The 27,389-nt window shown below is 43.5% G+C and overlaps 1 protein-coding gene across 1 annotated transcript in view; it reads right to left on the bottom strand.

The window, feature by feature from the left end:
- SLC36A4 (solute carrier family 36 member 4) overlaps positions 1 to 25,597 on the bottom strand; it is an 87,688-nt gene extending 62,091 nt beyond the window's left edge. Inside the window, exons 1-8 of the mRNA XM_044442352.1 lie at positions 25,259 to 25,597; positions 24,193 to 24,281; positions 23,289 to 23,384; positions 21,660 to 21,744; positions 15,892 to 16,119; positions 13,549 to 13,647; positions 7,714 to 7,883; positions 2,556 to 2,725 (exon numbers count right to left, since the gene is read on the bottom strand). Coding sequence (XP_044298287.1) covers positions 2,556 to 2,725; positions 7,714 to 7,883; positions 13,549 to 13,647; positions 15,892 to 16,119; positions 21,660 to 21,744; positions 23,289 to 23,384; positions 24,193 to 24,281; positions 25,259 to 25,369 — 1,048 coding nt within the window. The 5' untranslated portion in view covers positions 25,370 to 25,597. The remainder of the gene's footprint in view (positions 1 to 2,555; positions 2,726 to 7,713; positions 7,884 to 13,548; positions 13,648 to 15,891; positions 16,120 to 21,659; positions 21,745 to 23,288; positions 23,385 to 24,192; positions 24,282 to 25,258) is intronic.
- Positions 25,598 to 27,389: the final 1,792 nt, after the last annotated feature.

Raw genomic sequence — 27,389 nt, 5'->3', positions numbered from 1 at the left:
TCAGCTTTTGAACAAACTTACTTGGAGGCCAAGAAACTCTCAAGAAACTATTCACCTCTCTTGTGATTCTCCTCTTTCAAACAAACAAACCAAAAGCCTCCACCTCTTAACAATAAATAAGGAAGCCACGACTGATATTACATGCTGCTAAAACCCGCTCAGCATCAATGTTCACTTAATTGATGAGCAATGTGAGAATCCCACACACATTATAGCCATCTCAATTTAATGAGTAACCTTTTATAGATCAGGCCTAAAATGTCAAAATCTCAACTGGAAGACAAATCTAATTTAAAACCCATTTCAATCCTTGAACTATTGTTTTGATTTCTCTTGCCTATCCCCCATATCCTCCGGCTAAGACTAAGTGATAATTGAGAATGCTACCTGCGTCAAGCATCTGTGTCACACCAAAGGAAATGACCACATCTTGTAAGCTTTGAACAAACACATTCCAATTCTTGCAGCATGTGGTGAAGCTTATTTTCTTTTAAGACTGTCCGTTCTGCCCTGTAACTACAACATAGTCAAAAAACACCTCACACCACTCCTGAAGGTGCAACTACACCCCCAGGAGCACCTTAGCTGGCTTGAATGACAGAGAAGGGACAAAATCATATGCATTGTTTATTCCTTGTTTGCAGAGTCTACAGAGCGATCAAACAGATTTGTTTAAGGCTCCCATCTCTTTTTCTTTTTGCTTCAAGAATAAAGTCAGAAGTATTTGGATTTAGAAAATGGGTTTCCTTCATTTCTGAGCCTTCTGTATTCAGTTTCCTCCATCATGGAACTTAAGGCAACGTACACTGAGCTTCCAAGCAGCCTCCCTTCCAGACACCAACCAGGCCCACAGCTGCGTTGTTTGACTTTGGATGATGCCTGTTTAACTGACATGGAAGCCATCAAGAGCAGAGGAGCTGACTGTGATCTTCTGCGGTTGAGCAACACTAGCACCAGGTGCGGTTTGCAGACCTGCTATATGATCCATTAAGGGAAGTCTGCACATTTTGGAGCTTCCCAAGGCAGCTTCATCCAAGACACACACTCTTTTCAGTCTGTGCCTTCACTGCTTCCGCCTTCAATCTGGGTAGCTCACTAAGACCCAGGTCATATAGAGGAAGTACTACTGCCCTGTCCTAACATAGTGAAGGAGCCGACGGGCAGCCCTACATACTTTGAGAGAAATGCTCTTTCCACTGTGCTTTCCATTTCTCTGACTAAGGAAGAGGATGGGAGAAAAGAAAGGTTAAACAACAGTGTGCCCCCCAAAGCAGACTTCTAAAACACCCAAGTGTCAAGTGCACATCCATTCTAGCCCCACAACACATGTGCACATGCATTCCCTGCATACAGCAGCCTTCCCAACATGCAGCCCTCCAGATATATTAGATTGCACCTCCTGTAATTATAGGACTTGTAGTCCAGAACATCCAGTGGGCATCATGTTGGGGAAGGATGGGTTAGAGTGTGCTGGGAGGAACCATGTGGCCATATTTTTAGCACCACACACAACAGCAAACAACTCCTCGCATGCAATCTGAGGTAGGGAATCAGACCTCTGCGTGCCTTCGAGCCTCCGCACTTAGAGACTGACACACAGGGGCTCCTCTGTGTCAGAAAGAGCAGGGCCAAGAGAAGCCATGCTTTCCTTGGAAAGACAGGAAAAAGGTGCGACCACTATGGAGTCCTTGCATGCCTTCTGTATCTTCAAATGAGTGATGCATGAGATCAAAAGTCAGAAGATCGAACTGTTTGTTTATTTCATTTTTACGCGCCCAATAGCTGAGGCTCTCTGGGCAGTTAACAAAAGCCACGCATGCACGCACGCCCCTTAACTTAAAACTACAAAGCCACAATAGCAATTGCAACTGAATCAGCATGGAAGCATAGCAGCAGTACAGAATAAAATGCAATATTAAAAATGAAGTTAAAAAATTAAACTCTTAAAATGCTGAGAAAATAGAAAGGTCTTCAACCAGTGCCAAAAAGAATACAAAGGAGGTGTCAGGTGCAGCTCTGTGGGGAGCTCCTTCCACAACCAGGGTGCCACAATCAAAAAGGCCCTCCTCCGGGTACCCACCAGGTTCTCTTGGAGAAGTACCCCCAAAGATGACCTCAGCATCCACACAGGTGCATATGGGATGAGACAGATAATCTGGCCCCAAGCATTTAGGGCTTTGAATATTAGTACTGGCACTTTGAACTGGGCCTGGATTTCAACTGGCAGTTTAGATCTCATGAGATCAAACACCAAACCATTTAAACCCAGAGCCAGTTCACACTCTGCTCTACAGGAGTGCACAGAATGCATGAAATGTAGCCAATGACAGGGCACAAATCTCAAAATGTAAAAGAGACTGGCAAATGCCATGAATTCATACGTTCCTTGACAAGCTCATGTTCACACTGTTCACTCACTTATTTTATGGTCCAAGAGTTGAGTCACAAACCAGAAATGCAACTGAAATCCCAAATTCAAGACTCCGCCTCCTCCATCCTGAAATTCCAAGATACTGCTTGGCAAAGGAGCACTAAAACTTATCCTCTGTACTTACAGGTTAAGCAGACCAAGAGCATTCTCATCATCAGCTCACAGAAGAGTTTCAGCTTTTCCTGCACTCTAGCAGCAACAACCGGAACAATGATCTCAGCTGGAACGTAGAACTGAATTGAGTAGGTCACAAAAATCCCAAAGGAATAGAGTATCTTGACCGTTTGATACAGCCTGCCAAAAAAAAGAAAAAAGCAACATTTGGACAGAACCCTCATTTGCCGAGAGAATGAAAAAACAAAGTTTGCTGCAAGCAAACGGAATTGCATTGAGGCTATTTATCGAGTGCCAAATCTCCCCCGCCCCTTCTCCAGCACTCACCTTTTCATAAAGACATAGAAACATAGCAACATAGAAACAGAGCGAGTCAGAAGGGACCTCCCAGGTCATCTAGTCTGACCCCCGGCTCCAGCCGGCTCTGCTCACGACATGCCCACCATGTGCACATCCATCCTATCTTTGAACACCTGCACTGATGGGCCCTCAACCACCTCCTGGGGAAGCCCATTCCACACCCTCAGGGTCCTGGCTGTCAGGAAGACAGTTTTCTCTTAATGGCTCAAGCCAAAAGGGTGTATACTAAACACGAGAACCCCAGCAGATCAGACCAGGGATCCATCTGGTCCAGAATGCTGCTCACACAGGGACCAACTAACTGTCCAGAGGATGCCTCAAGCAAGGCATGAGGGTGACAGCACCCTCTTACCCTAGTTCCCCCACAACTGAGGTATGTAGGCATTTGATCTGGCATCTGATCCATTGCATAACTGCTGTACTGGGCCTGGATTCTATCTGACAATTAGTTAGAAAATCTTTTCCAGACATGTTAGTTTTCTTGGAGAGGAATGCATTATTCTCACAAAAGAAAAAGAGAAAAGAATTTTTTCTTCCATTTCCGAAAGGGATGTTTACATCATCCTTACTGCAAAGTATTTTATTCCATCTAGCCCAACTTGCAAAACTAAATTGACCTTTTCCCCTCCCTCCGTGGCATTTCAACTCCTTATCATATTTGGAAGAGATCTAGGTTGGCAAGAAATGTAATACAGTGGATAAGGTGAATATAGGGAATAAGTGAATAAGCCAGCCATTCTGGTTTGTTGCAGCTGTAAGAATGTCATTTCAAAAATTAGACGTACAGAACACCATGGAATGTGTACAGTGGCGATCTGAGAGATTTGAGGCCTGGAGATTTTTTAAGCAGGCTCAGCATGCATGAATTCAAGGGCCACAATGCAAAATGCTTTTTGCAATAAGTGGCCCAAGAAGCAAACCTTGCAGTATACCTCATGAAGGGAGCGATGAACTAGCTAGGTATGAACAGTCTAACAGGGGACAATGCAGCCATCAAGTGATGACCGCGATCGATACAATCTTCCATCTAAATCAGCTAGCTTTAACAATGAGTTTTCAGCAGTAACTCAACCATTTGAATTGCTTTAAAAAGAAGAAGAACAAAAAACAAGCAAGTTTCTATTCCTCATGACTGCAGTGGGCAGACTGAAATAACATAAACAGAGCTAGGTGAAGTTTCAGAAGGCAGCCAGGTGACAGAATAGCAGCTGATTGGTTCCATGCCGATCCTCCATGTCCAGTGAATAAGTGACTTTAAAATGGAAGAGTTGCAGAACTTTTTAAGCAAGCTAACTTGATTTGCATACATTTACACAGGTTGCTGAATTTATCTTTTCTTGGAATAAAATTTAAACGGCATTGGTGGAGAATGGGGCGGCATAAAAATGTTTTAATAAATAATAAATAAATAAAAACACAAATCACTACAGACTTGATTAGCCTATTAGCAAACCTGCCAGAATCAAATGATACTACCAAGGGCATATCCAAACTGCTCTAATTTTGGGAATCAGAAGCATCTTTTTACTACTCCTAATTTCAATTGCCCAGATAAGCAGGAGAGGTTTAGTCAGTCCTAGTCTGTACCAATCAACACTGTTAGCAGTGTTACTGTCTGGACAGCAAGGCCAGAATGGAAACATAGCTCTGATCACCATACTATCACCTTAGGGCAAGGTGACTTTCATGGGTAAGCAAAAGAAGTAGGCAGATTATTGTAATATTGCCAATAACGGAAATTGGATATCCTAAACAGATTACTGTCAATGGCAACACTTTTATGCTAGATACAAGGTTGTTTGCAACAGATGTAATGGACCGAGTGCAGATACAGGCTAGCTGGGAGAGCTTATTCAAAGTCTTAACCTAAAAAAAGAAAAAAGATTTAATTCATAAACTTCAAAGCTTAACATACAGGTTGACTTCAAAGCAAAAAACCCTTTCCAATCTAATGGAGTAAGCGGCTTTCAGCACGGAAAGTCTTTTTTAAAGTCTCATATTTTAAAACAAAGTGTTTTACGGAATAGATTCATTTGACAATTAATTTAGTAGCTGTTTCCAAGCAGGTTAAAATCTTCCCTGACTATCTCTGGAAAAAAGAAAGGGTTTTTTTTTTTGGAGGGGCAAATTAAAGGAACTAGAAGCATTCCTTGCTCATCTGTTTACTTAAGCTCAGTTTGTGTACACTGCCAATTCTGGGGGCTCTGGCCTATGCAGCACCTCGCACGATGGGAAGAAAGAAAAGCGGTATTACCAACACACCCTCTAGCACTCAACACCACAATTTTGAAGTTAGAAAAACTCATTAAGTGCAGCCAAATTGACTTATTTACTTCCTTCCTTCCTGTCAACATCACTGAGGAAATGTATTGCTATACTCAGCAAACACCCTGCAAACTGTTCCATAGTCCTTAAAAGTCAGATTTCAGCCAGTTCCTGCTAGTGCTACACCAAAGGGCTGCAACATCCACACCGCTTTTAGAAATGGGGCAGGGCAGCGCAAGAGGGCAGCACAGCCATCTAATCACACCCCACACTTCCTCCAGGTAAGGAGGCCTCTACAGTAAGCATGATCGCATTTCATGACCATGCAGCTTTCAAAGTGCAATAGCGGCCCAAAAGGGATAGGAAATTTTCAGAGAACGAAATACGAGAGCTGGCTTTTGACTCATCCGAAAGGAAAACAAAGACATTACATTGTCTGTATGGTTGTGCAGCATCCACCAGAGGGTGGGAAGGCTTGGAAGAGGCTCTCCGTGTGACCATTTTCACCTCCTCATCTCCACTGCTAGTGCCCTCTTCTTCTTGGCACAATCCACACCATCTTGCAGAGAGAGAGAGAGAGAGAGAGAGAGAGAGAGAGAGAGAGAGAGAGAGAGGGAGAGAAGCAGGTACTGCTTCTCTTGCAGCTCCTTACTTGAAGAAGACAAGTGAACAGGCTGCAGTGGCAAGGCATGAAAGCAGCAGAGCTGTAGCGCAGGGGCACAGCACTTGCTTTGCATGCAGAAGGTCCCAAGTTCGATCCCCAGCTTCTCCCAGGAAAGCCTGAAATCTTGAAGAGACTCTTCCAGCCTAGTCCATCTTGTCCGGCCAGTGACAACAATGCTGAATGAGCCAAGAGGCTCACCCAGAATAAGGCAGCTTCCGGGATAGGATGCTCCAGGCATGGATGGAAGGACCCACGCTGGGACCCAGGACTTGGCAGATGCCTGGACATGAAGATCCCACAACACTGGGCCTGGAACTGCCACCAAGGGTACAATTTATTCCCATGTTCTGATTCCCCTTCTTATAAGCCTCTTTGTTCTATTTATATTCTGCCTCTTTTCTTTTCAAGGAACTCCAGGTGACTTCTCCTCCTCCTCTCAGTCTTACCCTCACACCAACAAGCCTGTGGGGGTAGGTTGGGCTGAGAGTCTGTGATTGGCCCAAAGTCACCCAATTGGCTCCATGGTTGAGAGGGGACTAGAACCCAGATCTCCTGAGTCCTAGACCCATGCCCTTAACCTCTACACCACACTGGCTCTCTTAAGGCTCTCCTAACCCTAAGTTGCACTGAAAGAGAATTAGATCTCTATAGGTGCCATGATGGCACACCATGGAGTCTTCATGTCAAGATGTCATGCACTTCAGGCTTACCAGAAATGGTCGGGACCCCTCACAGCCCACTGGCAGGCCTCCCTGGGGCATACAGCTGGCCAGGGCCAGATAAAGAAAGCTGGTTTAGCTGTTTGCAATAGCAGCAGGGAGACCAGAATGGGATGGCACTGCAAGAGATGCACAGTGCCAGCCGATCACTGCTTACATTGCAGCAACAGAAAGTCTCATTTTGGATCATAGCACAAGGCTGAAATCCAGCACACCCAGAGTGGCTCCCACTGACATCAGTTGGATTTAAGCCATCTAACTGCTTCCTTGAGCTTTGGAAGGCAGTTTACAACAGACAAGAACATGGAGCAAGTGAGCGCCTGACGTTGCACGAGAAAATGATTATAGACCAGAGTACTTTTCTGTAGGAGGAGGTTGCCTACTGCATTCCTGGATGGTTCTCTGTTCTGGTCCTCCCAATCAGCCTCTGTCAGGAGAGTGTAATTGTAATGCATTTCTGCAACCGTTGGATCACCTTTGGTGTGGAGACTTGGCCAAATTCCCCATTCTCCGTTAGAGTGGCAGATGCTCATCCTAATTATGCATTGGTCACTATTCTGAGCTGACTTCTTTTCCAACGAGGAAGCACACTCATGTAGGTTTTTCATGGCAAAACCAGAGGTGAGGAGATGCAGGGTTCTTTGAGGGCTTAAGGGCCCAGTGTGTCTCCAACTTTCACCCAGAAAAAGCTTGAACAGAAGTATTAGACACTGGAGGGGTAAGAGGAAGACTCCTTGCATGCCTTTTCATGCCCGACACCACTGTGCGGAACAACCAGCAATTACACGGCACTCAAAATCACAGCCAGAAATTACAACATCAAGTCGTCTGGTTCAGTCCCACTTATAGCACTTTGCTTGGCCGGGTAGTGGGAGTATGAGGAACAGCTTGGCAGTATTTATTTTGCTTCTTTCATGCCTTCGTTTTCCACCAAACTGAGATTCGGCATGCAGCCAGCCCCTACCGAAGCACCATCTCCGGATAGGTCAGGACTGGTTCTAACACACTGCATTTGCCTACCTTAAGCAGGTCTGACGGAGGAAAATCTAACCCAGCTTGTCCTGCATTTTGCACTTATCGCAGCTGTCCACTTATAATGCACTTCTTCGGCACATAGCGCAGGATCATCAAGGACAGTGCGGTGTGTTAAATCTACTTACCACTGATCTTGAGGCAGGTTTAGGCTGATGCTGCCTTTGATTTCATCCCCAAAGCGCATATACCCCAGGGTGGCCAGTGTGATATACAAGGTCATCACGATTCCCATGCCGATGTTGAGCGCCAATGGGAAGCGATCGCTTTCTTTCATTCTATTCTGGAGGGGGAGCACCTAAGGAGAGAGAGAAAGGTGCAGGCATGTACAAGAGAAGCAGAAGCAAGGATGAAAGGTGAGCATTTTGTTCAAGCTTCTCCCTCCATGTTTTTCAAATTGCTTAACATTTAGGAAACAAATTATAAACATGGAATGGCTAGTGTTTTCTGAGGCAGTAGAAATCAAAGGATGAACTATGGTTCAGATACACCATTCCTCAGAGTAGGGTTAAAAGTACTTTGTTTAAGTTATGGCTAGCCATTGTGCAAACTAGAAGGATAAATCTTACCTACCTATAACACCTCAAAATGCAGTTTTCCTGGAAGAATGAGCAAAATGTGCACACATACACAGCTCCATTGAAGGAATCTTTCCTAAAGAGCCAACACTATATGGACAATGCCACAAGAGTCACACAAACTGGCCCCTGCTGGATTATTGAGGCCCCATCGGTGCCTCAATAATTGAGGCCCCATCAGTGAGGGTGTTCAAGGATAGGCTGGACGTCCACATGGTGGGCATGTCGTGAGCGGAGCTGGCTGGTGCCGGAGGTCAGACTAGATGGCCCGGGAGACCCCTTCTGACTCGCTCTGTTTCTATGTTTCTATTACATGTTATCCTAGATATTCCTTATTAGGTGACTTCCCATATGCTGGGAAGAATAGCAACAGGGGAACTAAAACTCAGGTTGGTCAACTTCCCTTTAGATAAAGGACAACCAGAAACAGCTCCAAAGGCCTGAAACTGGAACACATGAAGAAAGGAAACAATGTATAAATAAAAAACTGAATTTGAATACAAAGAAGGGAAAGCGTGCACCCAAAACTGGGGGGTCTTGCTTGCTTGAGATGCTAAGCACAAACCATTCAATTCTCTGTAATGCAATGCAGCTCACAGACATACACACTCTGCTGTCTCTGAACAGGTAGCAGCACTTCAGAAAGATCCCAACAACAGAGAGTTGGGGATGAGTGCAGATTAATGATCTGTAGAATTAATGGTCTGGTAATTAATCTGAAAATGTTGTGGGGTAGGGGGAATGGCAGGCAGGCAGGCAAGCCAGACAGACACATAGACAGCCAGAGAGACAGACACACAGAGGGTGGTTATTAGAAGGGATGAATGTTAAGCTGACCAAAGGGGAAATATTCCTGACATGAAGTAGCTTTTAACTTCTAAGCACCCACATTAACATCATTTGCATCACCTCTCAAGATCCAAGTCAGTGACATTTTGAAAATGATAATCCAATTCTTTTAAAGATGAGGAAGGAGGGGGAAGAGTCCTTTAGCAGCTGCTAACAAATTCTAAGATTGCATACTATATGCAAAAAATTCACAGTCTCTCTGAAAAGCCAAGATAGCCCCAATTTTTAAAAAGAAGAAAAAAGACTTTGAGAAGATATCTGTTTAAAGAAATAGGAGAAGCCTCATTTCTCACCTCTGAGTTTCACATCTAAAAGAAATGAAATATTTTTGCTTTGCTTAGCTCAACAGTTCCAAAAAATGCCTACTGGTGGTAAAGAACAATGGAAGACTGAAAAGTTCACTTTTCATTAGGATGTAAGGATCACTGACCTTGACTTCAAAGCTAAAATCAGCCCTCCACTCCATCCATTTTAGCAATTTTAAGAGCACACTGCAACACCATCTTACACATTAGAAGCAGGACAGCCACAGCCTCTGTACAAAAATGTGCACAATACACTCCCAGCTTAAATTGCACCTGTACAGAATTAACATGCAACAAATTTTGCCTACTGCCAAAATATTGTAGAAGCAAATCCCAATTCTCAATAGACATGCTGATACTATTAATTAGCAATGGTTTTACTCAAAAACTTTGAAGAATATAACCATTAACACGTTTCAAAAATAATCTGCTCTTATTTAACTCAGTTCAAACAAAATTGCAATATTACATGCGAAGGAGCAAGACTGGCATGCTGTTTTTCCAGCTGACATTTGATAAATATCAAATAGATATTTATCAATAGTCCCAATAGAGTGCTACTGCTTGACTCAGTTGAACAAAAAATATGAGATGTTTGATTTCTTTGACTACTTCTTCTTTATAAGTTATAAAGTAAAAACACATAAATAATAAAGTAAACCTGCACTATGGTAAAGTAAATCTAAGCAAAAAAAATCCCTTTTATCTACTCTATTAAATAACCTCCTCTGTACTCTATGGGAGCAATTTCTTGGGTTGTTCAACCCAAGAAATTGCATGCCCCACATGTGCCATTTTCTTTCCACTTTTAATTAAGCCAAGAACGCCTCTGATCAGTTTATGGGTCCCACAATCCAAGGTCATCCCAGAGACTATGAACAGTTTAACTCTAGATAATGAACCCAGAGCTTCCAGGTTTGGCACATCACAAAACTGTCCAGGAGTGGAGCCTTCCAGGGTCATTAACTAAACTAAAAGAGGAAGCAACAAGCACACAACTTACATGCATCACTCGTACCCCCAATTCCTGGTTTAAACAATCCACGAATTGCCACCATGATGTGTAACTCCGCCCAAAAGGAACCTCATTCTGATGCTTCCCTGGGTCGAATAGAGTGGGGGCTTTCCCCCAGAAGGGAAACTCCTGACAGAACAATACTTCTCCCATCCTGTCCTCCCAAATCTGCTCTGAACAGCTGAGAGACTGCTGTGCAATGTTGGATCCTGCCTTTTATTTCCCTTTGTTCGTTCCCTTAAAAAATCCCTTCACTTTTCTGCAAGGAAAGATGACAGAAGGGAAGTTGCTGACCTGAAGAAAAATGTATGTGTGAAGGTGGGGACAAATGCCTCCAGTCCTAATTTAAAAAAAAAAAAAAAAAAAGCAAGTTAGACATAGCTCTCCATGTTCCATGTCTAACATGAAGCCCCATGATGCCCCTTGAGATACAATAAACGTCATTTTAAACATCACTTTAATTGTTAACAATATTTACTTATTTATCTGGCCAGGGCGACTTCTTTTCTCTTCTTTTATAACTTTTCTTTTATAACTTCTTTATATCGTTTATATTTTTTATTTATTTTATATTATTAATGTTAATTTTATATTGTTATTTTGGTATTGTATTGTATTTTATCGTGTTGTAAGCCGCCCCGAGGCTTCGGCAAGGGGCGGCATAGAAATGTTCTAATAATAATAATAATAATAATAATAATAATAATAATAATAATAATAATGGAATTAGCATTTTAAAACCAACTCCATCATTTGGACAGTCATCTAAATGGGATGGTGTAACTGAGTGTCCTGCAATAGCAGGAGCTTGGACCCGATGGCCTTCTGGCCCCTTTCCAACTCTACTATCTATGTTTCTATGATTTCAACAAGTGGAAGGAAAGAGGAACTTTGGCCATTGGCAAATGCAAGTCCTCAAAGCTGGATTTTCCTTAAATCCAGTCTTCCAATGCAACTTCTTGACTTACATTGTTGAAACTTAACTCCAGGATGGTCAAAAGTAAAAACAAACCTAAATGTATTTATTAGATTTTTATCCCACCCCATTAGCCACAAGACTTCCTGGACTGGTTAAAAGTACAAGGCCATCTGTGTTCATAAAGTGCTAGGTGGAAATAGGCTTCCAACAGCAGCTATGAGATTCTCAGTCTAGCAAGGAAAAGGGCACTTAACCTTTTCTTCCAAGAACATCAGATGGACCAGATCAAAAATCCATCCAGCCTAGCATTTTGCTCACACAATAGCCAACCAGTTGTCCAGCATTCCACAAGACCACTGTTGCCACTCAGTTCTCCAATAATTGTTGTACAGGGGCACACCTATAGGTAGCATATAGTTATTAGGGCCAATAGCCATTGATAGCCTTCTCCTCCATGAATGTGTCCAATCCCATTTTAAATCCATCCAAATTGGTGGTCATTGCTCCATCTTAAGTAAGAGCTAATTCCATGGTTTAATTTTGTGCCGTGGGAAGAGTTTCTTCCTTTTATCTCTCCAGAATCTCCCACCAATCAGCTTCATGGGATAACATCATTTGAGTTTAGTACTCTGAAAAAAAAGATCTTCCTATTTCCTCCACACCATGCATAATTCTGTACACTTTTATCATGTTGTTATTGTAAGCCGTCCCAAGTCGTCCTCATTTATTGTAAGCTGTCCTAAGGCATTTGTAGGGGACAGGATGGAAAAGCTTTTAAATAAATAAATAAATAAATAAATAAATCATGTGTCTCCTTACTGGCCTCTCTTCTAGGCTAAACAATCTTAGCTACTGTCACATTTCCTCATAGGGAAGCTGTTTGATCATTCTAGTTGCGCTTCTGATTTCTCCTCAGCAGCACTTCTACACATTCACCAGCTTCTTTTTAATAAAAAGCTTGGCTTTTTTTTTTAAATAGCAAATCAAGTGGAAAAGCATTGCAAGGGAGAATATTAGGTACATAAACAGTCCCCCCCCCCATCTACTTCTTGTCTGCTCTTGCCCACTACCAATCTTCCTCATACAGGCATACCTTGGCTCACAAACTTAATCCACTCCAGGACTCTAGTCATGACCCAAACTGGTCGTGAGCCAAGTTAAATTTCCCCGTAAGGTTCAATGTAAATAAGGTTAATCCGTTCTGTAGCCATTTTTTAAATCAGAAAAATGTGAAGCAAAGTGACAACAAAGATCGCGGCCATCTCCCCCCACCCCCCAAGCACGAGCGCGGCCATCTCCCTGCCCCCGCCCCCAGCACAACCAAGATCGCACCTGTCATCCCTGCAGGTGCCCGTCATCCCGACGTGCTGGGGGGTGGAAGGGAGAGATGGCCGTGCTCGCAGGCACACTGGGGGAGGGAGAGATGGGCGCAAACGGTGCGCTGGGGTGGGGAGATGGCCGCGATCGCAGTTCCGTTTGTGCAGGGAAGGCGTGCCTGATCAGAGGCAGCTCCTGCAGGAAAGACAGGCGGAATCTCGGCCATCTCCCCCGCGGCTCTGCTTTGCTGCTTCTCTCTTTCCCGCAGCAGCGCACCTCTGATCACGCACACCTTCCCTGCACGAACGGAACTGCGATCGTGGCCATCTCCCCACTGCGATCTTGGTCGCCACCCAAAGTGATGTTCGCGACCCAAGTCAAAATTTTTCAGAAATTTTTGTTCATGACCCGATTTGTTCGCGAACCAAGGCATTTGTGAGCCGAGGTACCACTGTACAGGCTTGGAAATCTCAAGGCCATTAAGAAGCAGGAAGCCATTAAATGGATTTGAGCCGTCATTACTTTTCACATAGGCTTCATTCTAAAGTAGGTTTGGGGAAACCCTAACCTGTGAGCCACATCTGGCCAGTGGGTGTTTCCCATCCAGTCCACCAGTGAACTCCTCAAACTTGTTCTTCCAGCAGAAGAAAGCTCTTAGCTGTGCTCAGCAGTTGATCAGAGAACTTTCCCCCACTGGGGAGAACAGTAGAAATTTAGGGAGGAAGCTGTTGAGCAAGGCAGTCCTCCTTACTTCTGAAGACTCTTGCGATTGCTTCTGAGTAGCCCTTTAGATGGAATGGTATTTAAAAGTGTTGACGAGTGATTCAGTCCTCCATGCATCTGAGTCAACATAAAATTGGTAAACATCTCCATCTGGTCCTGTCCACAGATGAAATATGGCCCCAGAAGCCTTTCCCCGATTGGAATTTCGGCCTCAAACTGAAAAAGGTTCTTCAGCCCTGTTCTAAAGCAATACTTACCACTCCTATTCCTTCAAATGCAAATACTGCAGTGCCAAAGAAAAGTGGAAATTTCTTCCAGCCAGCCACCAGAGGCAATTTTCGAGGATCAGGCAAACCCTGGAAAAAGACATCATTGTGAGGACAAGGATCACCCAATACTTCCTGGCACGTTTAAGACCAGCGGCCGCTTCAAGTAAAAGGGCTACAAGCACCCACCACAGCTGCCTGTTTCAGCCAACTGACTGTCAAGACTTATTGTGGGAGCAAGGTCCAAAGGCATAGCAGTCCAATGTGTTTTTAGACTGGATTATCAATTTGCTGCTGGTTTATTGTTTCATTGCTTGCCATTATTGGTTATATTGGGTTTATTTTTCTCCTGTTCCTATTTATATGGTTGCATTTATATTGTATTTTAATTCTATTATGTTTTATGGTTTGCTCATTATTGTCAGTGTGTGTGTGTGTGTGTGTGTGTGTGTGTGTTGTGCTGTGAGCCACCCAGAGAGCCTCTGGCTATTGGGTGGCATACAAATGTGATAGATAGATAGATAGATAGATAGATAGATAGATAGATAGATAGATAGATCAATCAATTGATTAATCAATAAATAGATAACACAGCCTTCCTAAGTAAGGCTCTTGGGCCCATCTAGTCTAGCAGACATATAGTCAGACAGATATTTCTGAAAGCCAGGCTTAAAGGCAATTGTCCCTTCTCCCAGCAAATAGGAGTCCAGTACTAATTATTACTGAATCTAGAGTTGCTATTTAGCTCTCATGAGTAACCATCCTTAACAGACTTCTTCTCTTACTTATAGACAATCAATGCATGCCAGAATAAAATAGACTTAAAAGCCCATTTAAATGCAGGCAAAGATGGGGCTCATCTTTGGGAGGGTATTTTCTTGTTGAGGCTTCACCACTGAAGAGGCCCTCCCTTTTGATGCTCCGAAGAGCACTGCTGGAACTAATGAGTGGAAGTGGCAGGAGAGCAGGGCGCAGCTCGGTGTTCTGCTAGCAGGGGACCAGGCTGCCTTAGAAGGTGGCGGGCTCTCCTTCACTGGAGCTGTTTCAGCAGAGGCTGATGATCATCTGGCAGGGAACGCTCCAGCTGCAAGCTGGGTTGGGAGGGTTTGGATTAAGTCTGCACTACAGCCCCCAGCATCCCCAGATGTTGGCCATGCTGGCTGGATCTGATGGGGGTTGAACTTCAAAAGGAAGAGCTGAACTAGTTGATTCCCAAGATCCCTTCCAATGCTAAAATGCTATTATCCTCCTCCTCCTCTCCAACAGTATTTGTTGAAAGGTCTCAGAGCAGATCTCAAGTCAGTTCATAGGAAAGGAGACAATTCTCAGCATGCACTAGTCTTGAGCTACTCAAGTTGCGTGTGCTTTTTTTTTTAACAGCACTTTGAACTGAGGCTAAAACAAACTGGAAGATGATGAATTTGGCATGAAAACTGGACTACTATGAGTCCTGACTGATGACCCCAAACACAGGGCCATCTGATATTTCTGAACTGTTCCCAGGGAAGGTCCATGCATAGTGCATTGGCATTATCCAACCATTAAGGCATGATCAAGCAAGAGAAGACACAGAAGTAGCCAACAGTCACTCTTGCCTTTTAATAGTAATTCAGCCCATTGCATTAGGAAGAAAATGATGAGTTTCTTGTATGGAGAACAGTTGGACAACTTGCATGTACCAAGCAATTTCGAATGCCCACACGAGGACTAAATTCCTGCAATACATCCAATGCCAGAAGTTGGGTTGTGACTGCGTTTCACCACAGTTAACCCAAAACACAACATCCAATCATACAGAGAGCAGGGAAATACACAAGCAAGGAGAAAAGCTTGCACTCTTACGGCGCAATGTGGCCAAGCACATTATCCAGTGGAGGCAGGAGTTGGGAAGAAGCACAAGGGAAGAGGAGGTTACGCAGCATGACGCATCTCCAAAGTTATGGAGCTTGCGAATCGCAATGACCTTTAGACAACAGATGAGTGAATGTGGACAAATCAGCTAAAGGTCATTGTCCTTTACCACTGTTAGTTTTGGCTTCTCACCAGATGCATCATGCAGAGCTGCCGGTATTATTGTCTCTAATCTTTGCTGTGGACATTCACTGTAACCTACACAAATGCAACAGGTGACTGAAAAGTTCAGCATACCTAGAATGTAGGCAGGTGAGAAATTAAGCTGACAGTCTTTCAGTATTATTTCCACATAAATAAATATATTTGATTGATCTGAATGCATATAAATCCAGGATTAAATGGATATCAACTGAAAGCCAAGAGGTAACCACCAAGTATGAAAATGTAGGTTAAAATGTATGGCGTCAATTGCTTACTCACCTGAACAACATATTGATAAATAATTACAAGGCTGATGGCCATAGATACATTTGCTAAGAAAGAGAATGCAGACAGACTCTTCAGGTCACGGATGAAGACCAAGAGGATTATAAAGGGCAGAAAACACAACATATATATCCGCAAATCAATGGTCCATTTGTGGGAGGGGCTGCTGCTTCCTGTGAAATTCATCACAACAGATGCATTTACAACACCCCCTTCAAAAACCTGCAAGAAAAGATAGTATCTATAAAGAACAGGTTATTAACAATGCAAGAGGTTTTAATATTCAAACATAAAGAGACGATCTCAGAGTGCTTTTATGTCTTCAGTGGCATTCAGCTCCTGAACTCCTGCAGTTAAAAAGCAGCTCCCCAAACTGGAGAGATTCCATAGAACTGAGATATGTACAAAGGTGTTGCTAGGATATGAAAATCATGTTTGCACTATGTAGTCAGGGGCCATATAAGACCTTAGTATCTTGAAATTTGACCACTGCATTCCCATAAAGACCGGATTTTTAAAAATCCTGTTAGATCTGCATGTTTAAAAATCCTGTTAGATCTGCATGTTTAACACAGACAGTAACAGGGATTTTTCACAATTGACATCCTGCTACTTCTTCCTACCCCTCCCCACCTAAAAGATCCTGGCATTAAGGAATGGGAAAGAAGTATGTTGACTTCACATGTTAAGGTGAACAGACCAAATTCACACTTCCTTAACCTGCCCCTGAACCAGAATGCAGTTGTATGATGTTATCTGCACTTTTCAGAATGCCTAGAATCAACAACAGATGCACACACAAATGCAATTTTATAAGGGAGAGGCGTGCAAAAACATACGCCTTCCCCATTAGACGTACTGGAGAAATACACATACATAAAGGCCTGTTCAGGATGCAAAGTTCTCTCCGCCCCAAAGTTTTCTTGTAGACCGGTCCTTTGTATGATATAAGCACATCCCTGCTGTGTTCAGCGGGGCTGACACTCAAGTGTGTTACAGTGATGTCTGCCCTTAGTCCGTCATCCGTGGACCAGTCAGCCAACCAAGGGCGACAGCTTGCTTGCCAAGGATGCCACTGGCCTGCACTACTAGACTGGTCCTTATCCCACCCCGCAATAATCCTACTCACTTTTGTTCCTCCTGTCTGCTTCAAAGGGACACCTAATAATTATTTGTTGTTAACTGCCCAGAAAGCCCGGCTACTGAGTGGTATCAAAATAAATAAATATCTGAAGAATTCTTCTGGGAGGTAGAAACATTATAGGAGAATCTGGTACCTTTCAGCAGAGGTTATACATATTCTATTGGTCCCGTTTTCAGTTCTGATGGAAGGGGCCACTTGGTGAGGAATTTATGCTATTGGCTGGTGTGCAGTATCAGCACACCAAGCAACACATGGGTGTTGTGCAGCAAAAGCTGCAATTCAAAACAATTTAGATGAATTACCCCAGGCCCATGCATAAAATACTGTGATATCAATAAAGGCTAAATGGCTAGATCTTTTGCTCTGGCTGGCTTTGCTCTGGATATCTTATCTAGAGCTCTTCCACAGACTGTGATGGTCATCCCAAGCATCAAATAAGTAGTACACGTCCATGCCTACTATATATGTGATCGCACAAATCAGCCAATGTCCAGTTCAGATTGGTTTGGGTGCACTGAAGCCTAACTCCATCCCACGGGATTATCTGCACTGATTTATCTGAGAGCTTCCAACTGTGAGAAATCTCATACTTTCCAATACATTTTACCCCAAAATGCTTATTTTCTGTACTCATTTCCCCACATAAAAATAGACATTTCTCTGTGTATTGTTTAAGGTGAGAACTACCTTGCAAGATCTAGAATGGCATGCAATCTCTTTTGATCAGGGATTTAGCCTAAGAAATGAGACTTAAGTCAGGCCACGGAAACACACAAACCACATGAAATCCTGCAATGTCTCTATATACATGGATTCTGTGCACTGAGTTGCACTGTTTAACTCCTGTATGGTTGCCTTCCAGATAAACTTTCATCAATCAAACTGAAGTTTGATCCATTAAATCTGTGTTATGTTTTCTTATGAACAACAAAGTAAACTTCTAGGAAGGAAAGTGCTGGCAGTGAGAAGGTGGCTGCTTTGGACGCACATTCTCTAGGGCGGCTGGCTGACCTCGTGAAAACTCAGAAGAAGCAGGAGACGTGCAGAAGGCAGCCTGGGAATGTGGGCCGTCCTGAGATTCTGAGGTGAGAGAAGTGGAGATGCTTATCTCAAGGCCAAACTTCCCAGGTGGGCAGGCTGTCTCTGGGCATAATCAAAACATACAGTTGGTAGGTGGGGACTTGGAGCAGGGGAGTTTCTCAGACAAGGTGGGCCCAGCTCCAGACCCCGTGATGCATCGTCAGTGAGGAGCGTGGCCCAGCTCGAGGACTGGTGCACAGAGAGGAGGCATGCTTGTGCTCAGAAGGCCCCTCCCAAAGGGATGGGGGCAGGCGTGCTCATAAGGAGAGTTCCTGGAGGTAAGTAATGGATTGGGTTCAACAAACAACTCTGCGCGTGCTCAGACATCCATTCTGGATGTTTATGTGCTTTGGTCAATAAAGAACGCTTTGCAAGGAAAGGTTTGTGGCTTTGAATGCATGAGAAAGGACAGCAAGTGTACACTCTTTCGACGCATGCACCTGTGCCACACTTTCTGACAGAGTTAGTCCCTCCTAGGACTTGGGAAACTGCATTATACAGACTCCTGTTCATATCGCCTAGGGAGGTCAACACGAACTGGCAGCAGCTCTGCAGGGTTTCAGGAGGGAATTTCTCCAGCCCCCGCAGGTGTCAGCGATCAGACTTGAGACTATCACATGAACTGGAGGCCCAGTACCTCCCGTATGAGAGCAAGGAACAAGAAGGGTAGAGGGAGCCTCTTCTAGCCTCTTAAGAACTGCTACTGGTGGGCACTGACTACTTGTGTCAAAGTAGATTGAATGTTTAAAAAATATCTAAAAACATTGTGCAAATAATCAGTGATGCCTTTTAATTAAGGCTGCAATCCCATCTGCTCTTACCTGGCAATAATTCCCACTGAACTCAATGGGACTTACTTCTGAGTAGACATGCATAGGATTGTACTGCAAAAGGTTTTTTAAATCAATTAATACAACCAATCCATTGAATAAAGCAGGGGCTCATTTTCTACTCCCTACTCAGTTGATCATGTAGACTCGGTGGCCCAGAACGCAATGCAAAGTAGTTGCACTTTGAAAACTTCACAAACAGATGGCCTATTATTTCATCACCTTGGCATTTGATGTAGAAGTTGCACCACAAGAGCCTAAAATTCTCAAGATACCCTAAGCAGTTCGACACAAAATCGGCCAAAGAAGTTAACAAAAACATGAAAGAGCAGCACACCCCCATCCCTCCTCCACATATCTTCTAGGGCAGAGTAACAGTTTACTACTGATTGCAATAAGATGATCTGGATACATGACTCATCTTCTGCCTAACCTACTCTCCTTCGCAATGTCAGCCTTAATATCATCATCGTCTCCAAACACTCGGTCACCATCACTTTGAAGCCATGGCAATTTCCTCCCGTGCGTCACTACTTGAAAGTCATGTTGCGTCGGGCCATGGTAAACATTACCTCCTTGCCTTTACCTTCTGCCAGCAAGCTCCTGCCCACCCACAGTATGAAAGTGGAAGTTACTTGGCAAAACAAAGAACCTAACTTAAAAATTGCCTTATTCATGCTGTTGATAGCCACAGTTTAAGAAGTTATAAGCATGTTCCACTGTGTTTGTGCCCATCTCCAAGGAGACTTCCTTTCTTGGAAATTAGCAATAAACTATTTGAATAGTTTTAGTCTTTTTCCAAGCTGCTTTCCCAGCTGTTTTGTCCTACCTAAATTTTGTTTGCCATGTGGGTTAGCAACTCAGAAGATACTGCTAGGATTGGCACACAGGTTTTTAAACTGATTTGTTTGCACATGAATGGCACTGAAGAATTCCATCTTCACTGGGGTAGTCAACTGGTGGCCTTCCAGGTGTGCTGGTCAAGAATTCCCATCAGTCCTCATCCCTGGCTCTTCTGCCTAGGGCTAGTGGGAGTCAGAGCAGAGGTGGACAACTTGCTACTAACAGAAACATGACTTCGTGGCCAAATAGCCACCAGCATTAAACAAGGACAACCTTCCCAGATCGTAAGAATAATTTGCCAAGTTTTGGAGCATCCCCCATATGGGTAACTGGCAAATTTTTGTATAAGGATTGTTTTTCAGTGTTCAGTCTGGGTTGAAAGGAGTCATTTTGTGTTTTGAGCAGAGCTCATGCCACTGCGTATATATCTGTTCTTGGGAAAGACATGTTTTCTTGATCTCAACAGTGTGACTTTAGGGAAACATCTCTTTTGTGAATACTGTGCTCACCCTGACAGCCGTGTTATGAATGGGCAAGCCCATCCCACGGCAGCCATTTTGTAAGAGTGCCCACAGCACTCTTTTAACATTCCAGATGCATCCACCAACCTTAAGACCCCTGCCGTTTCCTCTGCCTTTCTCTACATTAGAAAAACTAGAAGGAACAAAGTTTCTCTCTTCCAACATTACAATTCACCAGGGACCAAGCAAAGGATGAAGCCAGAAGCACAATTAAACATCTCTTCAGTGCACAAAGGACACTGCCAAGCAGGAAGGCAGCCTTGTTTTCAACAGAGGTAGACAATGAAGATGTTGCAGTGATTCATAATTTGTTAGCGTGGGTAACTGAGTGTAGTAGACAAAAAAATCCCTGAGCCCTTCAAAAGGCATTTTCCCTCTGAGCAATAGAAATTACAGCTAAGACTGTAATTGCTGTCCCTTTGGCTCCCCCTACAGGTTAAAATTAATATTTAAGCCAACATCCAAATACCATAAAAAGCAAATCTTCTATTGTAGCCTTCCCCAACCTGGTGCCCTCCAGATGTTCATTCATCCCTATGCAGCATAATAAAACTGTTATTAACTGGAGTTTCTTTTTCTCTTTCCAAAGCTGGATTCCCACTTCACCAACCTAAGGGAAAAACCTCAACCATATACTGCTTTGACTTCTCAATCTTTTGGGTTAAAATCTTGAAAAGTGAAATCAAAGCATGGACATATATCATAAAGGGTTTCATATTGATCTGTAGCACTGACAACAAATAACAGTATTTCATAAATGAGATTCTATATAATAATAGTATTATTACATTGCATTTGTATCATGGCTTTTTTCCTCTTGTGAGGCAAGCAAGGCAGCTTATGTAGCTCCATTTTACCTTCACAACAGCCCTGTGAGGTAGATTAGGCTGAGAATCATTTTGTTCATTCATTTCCTTACGGTATTTTATATCATTCAATTAGGCAAACTCTCAGAACAGTGTACAGAATATACTTTAAAATATCAAATAACAATTGATTTTAAAACAAATTTAAAACTAACTTTGCCTGTCATAAAACATCAAGATAACAATAAAATTCAACATCCTTGTGATAAAACAATAACAAAGCAATCCATAACAACCCATAGCCATTCCACCTGTACCAAAACAGTTTAAAAGCCAATAAAGCCACATAACACAATCAACAATTTAAATGGCAGGAAAACAAGAATGGGATGACCACAGTGGGTTCTAGGACTAGGGGACAAGCAGAAAAAGGTCTCCCTGCCTCCACCGCAACACTCCAGTCTTATGGAAACAGAGGCTTTCATAAGAAGAAAATATTGCACACTAGAATTCCCGTGTCCAAAGAGTTTGCACTTACCTGTTTCATATTTTCAGCTAAGAACACAATATAAACACTGCAAAAGCCCAACTGTGTGATCACAAGGAAGAAGTCAACAATATACCTACAAGGACACAATAAAAGAGAAGAAATCCACTTAAATAAAACAATGTCTGCTTTGCAAAGAGGGAATAATTCTGAGGACATACCAAACGTACTGAAAAAAATCGCATTCTTTCAAATGAAACTATTTCTGCAAGACAGCAATTTAATCATATTTTAGAGCACCTATATTGACAGGGCAATGCACTTCAAATCAGAAGGATGGTGGTCCTAAAGTTTTGTATCATGTTGACAAAGGCCCAGTTTGCACACTTCGATAAGCCACAGTGAGGCTCCATTTTGTACATCAACCCCTGTCATGCAAACCTGGTGAATATGAGTTATGAGAGGGCTAAACAACCTTTGCATAACCCTAGAATAGTCCATGGATTATCTTCATATAACCTACAGTCACCTGGTACACATGGCATGACAATCCCCAAGTAGGAGATGGATGTGCAAAATGGTGCCCACAGGAGCCATGGCTCACTACAGGTTAAATAACCCATGACAACCTCCCACCGTGTCATTTGAACCAGATCAAAGAAGCAGAGGAGGTGAAAAGAACGGGAAAACGTGTGTCAGACAGTGACAGAACAGAAGTACGTGGCTTGTTTCACTTAGAAATTAAGTCCAGTTGAGCTGAGACTGATCTTTCCCAGTTGTGTCACTGCTCTGACCCAGGGGGACTGATGTGCCCAGTCGCACCTCTGAGCAGATTCACACATGCACGGGAGTCACTGGACAGGCATATCTTCTAATAAAGATGCATACAGAGAAAGAAAGAGGCTGATTCTTCCCAGGCAACACTGAACAGCAGTTGAGCTTGCAAAGCTGGTGTGCATTTCACTAGGAGGATCAGCAGGAGCCCCACTTAAGCTACTCTGACCTTCTAAAACAGGGACCAGGAACCTCTGTTGTTCCCAGTGCTGTTGGACCCCAGCTCCCATCAGCCACAGCCAGCATGCCCAATGGTCAAGGATGATGGGGGGACTACAGGTTCCCTCCCCTGTTCTCAAGGAGTAAGACACCGAGGCACTAGTGATTCAGCAGAGCAGCAAACACATGCAAACATGAAAACCTCACAAAGTTGCTTCTGCTCAGCCCACCGTTCTCACATTTTCTTTTGCTGGTCAATGGTCTCCATCTTTCTCAATTATCAATACACAGCAGGCAGCAAGCCTCAAAGACTGTGCCTTTTTCCTTTTTTCCCTGCAGTTTTCCTATTCCAGAATTGCTTTGTTCGGTAATTGGAACAAGGTAAGTGGAGAACAGGGGTGGTACTTCAAAATGATCACATCACTTCTGCTGGATGCTGAATGGAGCTCACATTCAGAATTTATTAACTCAGAAGTTCACCTTTAATTCCTTTAAACAGGCCTTGTTTATCCTGGTCATGGTTATCTTGCAGGATTCTTTTGTGACTTAAGACACAGGGTGGGAGAGAAGGGAGAGCCAACTGCTAGCATTGTGCTCACATGCCTTATTTTTAAACTAGCAACTGAATCATCCCCTTGTTAATTCTCTGTGTTAAAGACAATTGATTTAATGCAGAAATTAACTTACCTCCCCCAAGCTGCTCGTTTTTGTAGTGAATCAAAGGGACCCACTTCCATCGCATGGCTGACTGTGTCACTATATCCTAACGAGGTTTTTTTCAATCTAACAAGAATGGGGAAGGGAAAAACAGCAATTATTTCCTCCATCTAGGATTAGCAAACAAGATCAATGTTTGCAGAATGGGCTTTGCCTTATTTAAGAATCCCAGAAAATAGCATTTGCTTACAGGTAGTTCAAATTAAGCAGTCAAGTGAAATCAGGCCACAGTTCTGGATAACAGATATATCCTTCCAAGATCAGAAAAGGTCAGAAAAAAACATGTGCACCAGGGAATGGAAGGAATGCGGCAGTAACTAAACTGAAGCAGCAACCAAGTGCAGGCAAGCAAGCAACCATTTCATTGTCTTCTGCCAGCCTGCAATGCCCAGTTTTTTTCTGCAATTTATCTTTTTTGTCCACAACAAGCATGTGAAAAATGCAACTGGGTGATGGGTGATCCCATTGGCTTTCCTCCAACAGTCCACTTTGTAGAATCACACCCCCCCCCCAAAAAAAGTAAAAGTTGCAATGTTGTATGCTGGCTGGAACAACTCACTGGAGAAGACCCTGATGCTAGGAATGATTGAAGGCAAAAGGAAAAGGGGACGGCAGAGAATGAGGTGGCTGGATGGGGTCACTGGGACAGCGGGTGTGGCCTTGGGTGGACTCCAAGGGATGGTGGAGGACAGGAGAGCCTGGAGGAATGTTATCCATGGGGTCATGATGGGCCGGGCACAACCTTGCAACTAAACATGCTGGCTGTAAAAAAGAGGGCCACCCCTACTCCACAGACAGCATGGAAACAATAATAGTTACAGATTTTTGCAGGCTCGTGCACTGAAGTTTTCCCCAAAATTAGCTCCGCACTTACCTTTGAGATAAATACTGGCTGCATTGTACCAAAATGTGCATGCAGTGAGTGGACACAATTCCAATGAACACAAGACTGATAGGCCCGATCTGTATGAAAGAAGGAACACATGCACTGTTCATAAGTGGAAATCTTACTAGATCTAAGCTCCTATCCTAGCCTTTCATGAAAAGTCCACAAGGAACAGCACCTAAGTTTAAAGCTCCTATCTCTAGGGATCCCAAACTGGGTTTAGCTACAGAATATAGGAGTTAAAGCTCTAGTTTTCAAAGAAATGGGGTGGAGAGGGTGCATGTATGCAAGTTCCTTATCCTTATTACTGGATACATTTGAAAAGTGTGTGGGAAGTGGGATCTCAGAAGCTAGGTAACCTGTAGATCAGAATGAAATGGGAATATTTCTTCCATTCTCCAAGTGCCGTTCCTAATGTAGCTAGAACAGCACAACAAGAGGAACACACAAATAGGTCTAGGGGTAACCCAAATTTGGAATACTATGAAATTAGTAAGAGTGCAAAAAAAAAAAAAAAAGGTAAAAACACCCTAAGGAGAACTGAGAACTGAGCATGTTCCGTGGCCATGGAAAATTGCAAGGAAAACCAGGGGAGGGCACGGAGTACCCCAGGTAAAGGGCATGAATGGATAGAATCCTGAACAGGAGAACTTCACAGGGCAACATTTTGTGGCCGGTCCCACTTGTGTGCTACCAAAACATCCCACAACAGGTAGAACCTAGCTGGGATGGGATGGAATACACTGTGGAACGCCGTGTGCCAGAAAGTAGTGATGGCCATCAATCTGGATGGCTTTAAAAAGGCGCTGGATAGATTCATGAGGGAGGAGGCTATGTTGGCTATGGGCCACCGCCGTTATCAGAGGCAGTATCCCTGCATACCCCGGTTGCCGAGAAGCCTGGATAGGTGGAACTCTTGCACCCACCCTGCGTGAGGGATCCCGTGGGCAGCTGCTTTGCCACCATGTAACAGGATGCTGGACTGGACAGTCCGCCGGGCAGCATGTTTTTAAGCATTGCTCCCCATCCCAGCCAGGAACTCCATAACACTTACCACAAGGCCTGCATTTTTTATTGCAAGAGGAAGCCCTAGAAGTCCAGTTCCAATATTTCCTTTGAGGAGATGGGTGAGTGTCTGTACAAACCTGAGGTAGGGAAAAAACATAATAGCACCTATAAACCAGCGCTGTGCAAAGTGGCTGGCACATTTACATCCCAGAGGACTAATCTTCTGCAGCCAGAGAGAAGACTAAAAGGAAGTATAGGATTATTTTTAAATGCCTTTTGTTTTTAAAGTGGGGATACAGTACATACGTAATGTCCTCTTCACTATCGAGTTGGTATTTCTTCTCGGGTGGCAACAATTCATTTTCATAATCATCAGTGTCTGAATTATCATCTTCTATTAAAGGCTTCATTACTTCCAGGTCTATAAAAAAATTAAATAGTCTTCACTGTTATTGAATAAGGAGCACCCAAGACATCTGGAGATTGGCAGGTTATTTATCCCAGCAAGATGTTACTACTGCACAGGACCGCCATAAAAGCTCTTGAATCCAAGAGGAAGTTGATGGGCTTAGAGCAGCATATCTAAGCCCAGCTACTTGTCTCTTAAGCACACTTTTTGCTTGCTTGAAGTTAACATTTCAGAAGTCTTTTAGCTGCACTTCAGTCTAATTCATACAAACAACTGATGAGGCTGGAAATGTTTACCATTTCTAGGTTGCAGGTGAGAGATCGCAGAACAACAAAATCCCTTCATATAAAAAGTAGATTAAGCCAAAAACATTTTCTGTGTTCAGGAAAATCTTTGCATGACAACATGCGCCATTATACAATCTACCAGACTTGCTCATCTGTGGGGCATGTGCCCTTTGCCTTGGCCATTTGGATTATACCAGCTTCCCCCAACATGCTGCCCTCCAGAAGGACTGCAATGGCCATCATTCACAGGCAGCACAGCCATCCCACCAGCGGTCTGCAGGGGTGGCAATCACCCACAAAGCCATAAACAGCTTAGGACACAGGAACCTAAAAGAGTCCTGAGCCTGCAGAAGGAATCCTACAATCATATTCACATGATACTCGGAAGGAAGGAAGGAAGGAAGGAAGGAAGGAAGGAAGGGCAGCTACTTTTGATGTAGACTATATTTTTGTTGCTTTTTGGCCCAAAAGTCTCAAAAGCAGCAGGCAGCTTGTTAATAAAACAAAGGATACCACAGACATACAATGAACAACAGCAAAAATTTAAATAATCAGCACAAATAAAATAAAATAAAATAAGGTAACAAGAATAACAGGAAAGCCTTCGCAAGTTAAAAGAATCAACAAGGCTCTGACCAGCTCCATATCTCACATTCTTAGGGGGCAGAAACATGAAAACACAGAAAGAATAAAAAGGAAAAAATGCTAACACATCTGGAAGGCACCATGTTGGGAAGACTGAAAAAGGTCTACATCCCTTCTAAAGGCCCCCAGTGCAGTTTACAGGGCTAGCAACCAGTCTCCAGTTTCTATCCAACTTCTTCCCCAAGTAATTAGGGGTGACAACAGATCAGGTTAATATAATAACATAAGATGAACCCTCCTGGATCACAACTAGGGTCCAGCATGCAGTTGACAGAGTGGCCACCCAGCTGCCCATGGGAAACTGGCAAGACGGACAACAGCACCCTCCTACCCATGTTCCCCAGCAATGGGTTACACAGGCATATTGCCTCTCATACTGGATGGAGCAGATAGACATCAGGGCTAGTACTATGGATAACAATATCCTCTATGACTTTAACCAATCTCCTTTCAAATCCATCCAAGTTGATCGCTGTCACTCCATCTTGTGGTTGCCAATTCCATAATCTAACTATGCACTGTGTGAAGAAGCACTTTTTAATCTGTCCTGAATCTCCCACCAATTAGCGCCATGAGATGACCGCTTTGGGTTCCAGTATTATGAGGGAGAAAAGTGTCTCACTGCCTACTTTCTCCATGCCTAATTCTGCACACCTCTACCACGCCTCCCCTTGCTCGCCCTCTTTTCCAAACTAGGCAATCTCAGCTGTTGTCACCTTTTCTCGTGGGAGACTTTTTCCAATGCCATCATCCTTTTGGTTGCCCTTTTCTGCACTTTTTCCAGCTCTACAATATCCTTTCTTAGGTGTGGAGACCAGAACTGCACACAGAATTCT

Source organism: Varanus komodoensis, unplaced genomic scaffold (genome assembly GCF_004798865.1).
Source record: "Varanus komodoensis strain SLA01 unplaced genomic scaffold, ASM479886v1 scaffold4, whole genome shotgun sequence".
NCBI lineage: Eukaryota > Metazoa > Chordata > Lepidosauria > Squamata > Varanidae > Varanus > Varanus komodoensis.
Note: the sequence above shows the minus strand (reverse complement) of the source record. Positions and strands in the feature narration are given on the sequence as shown.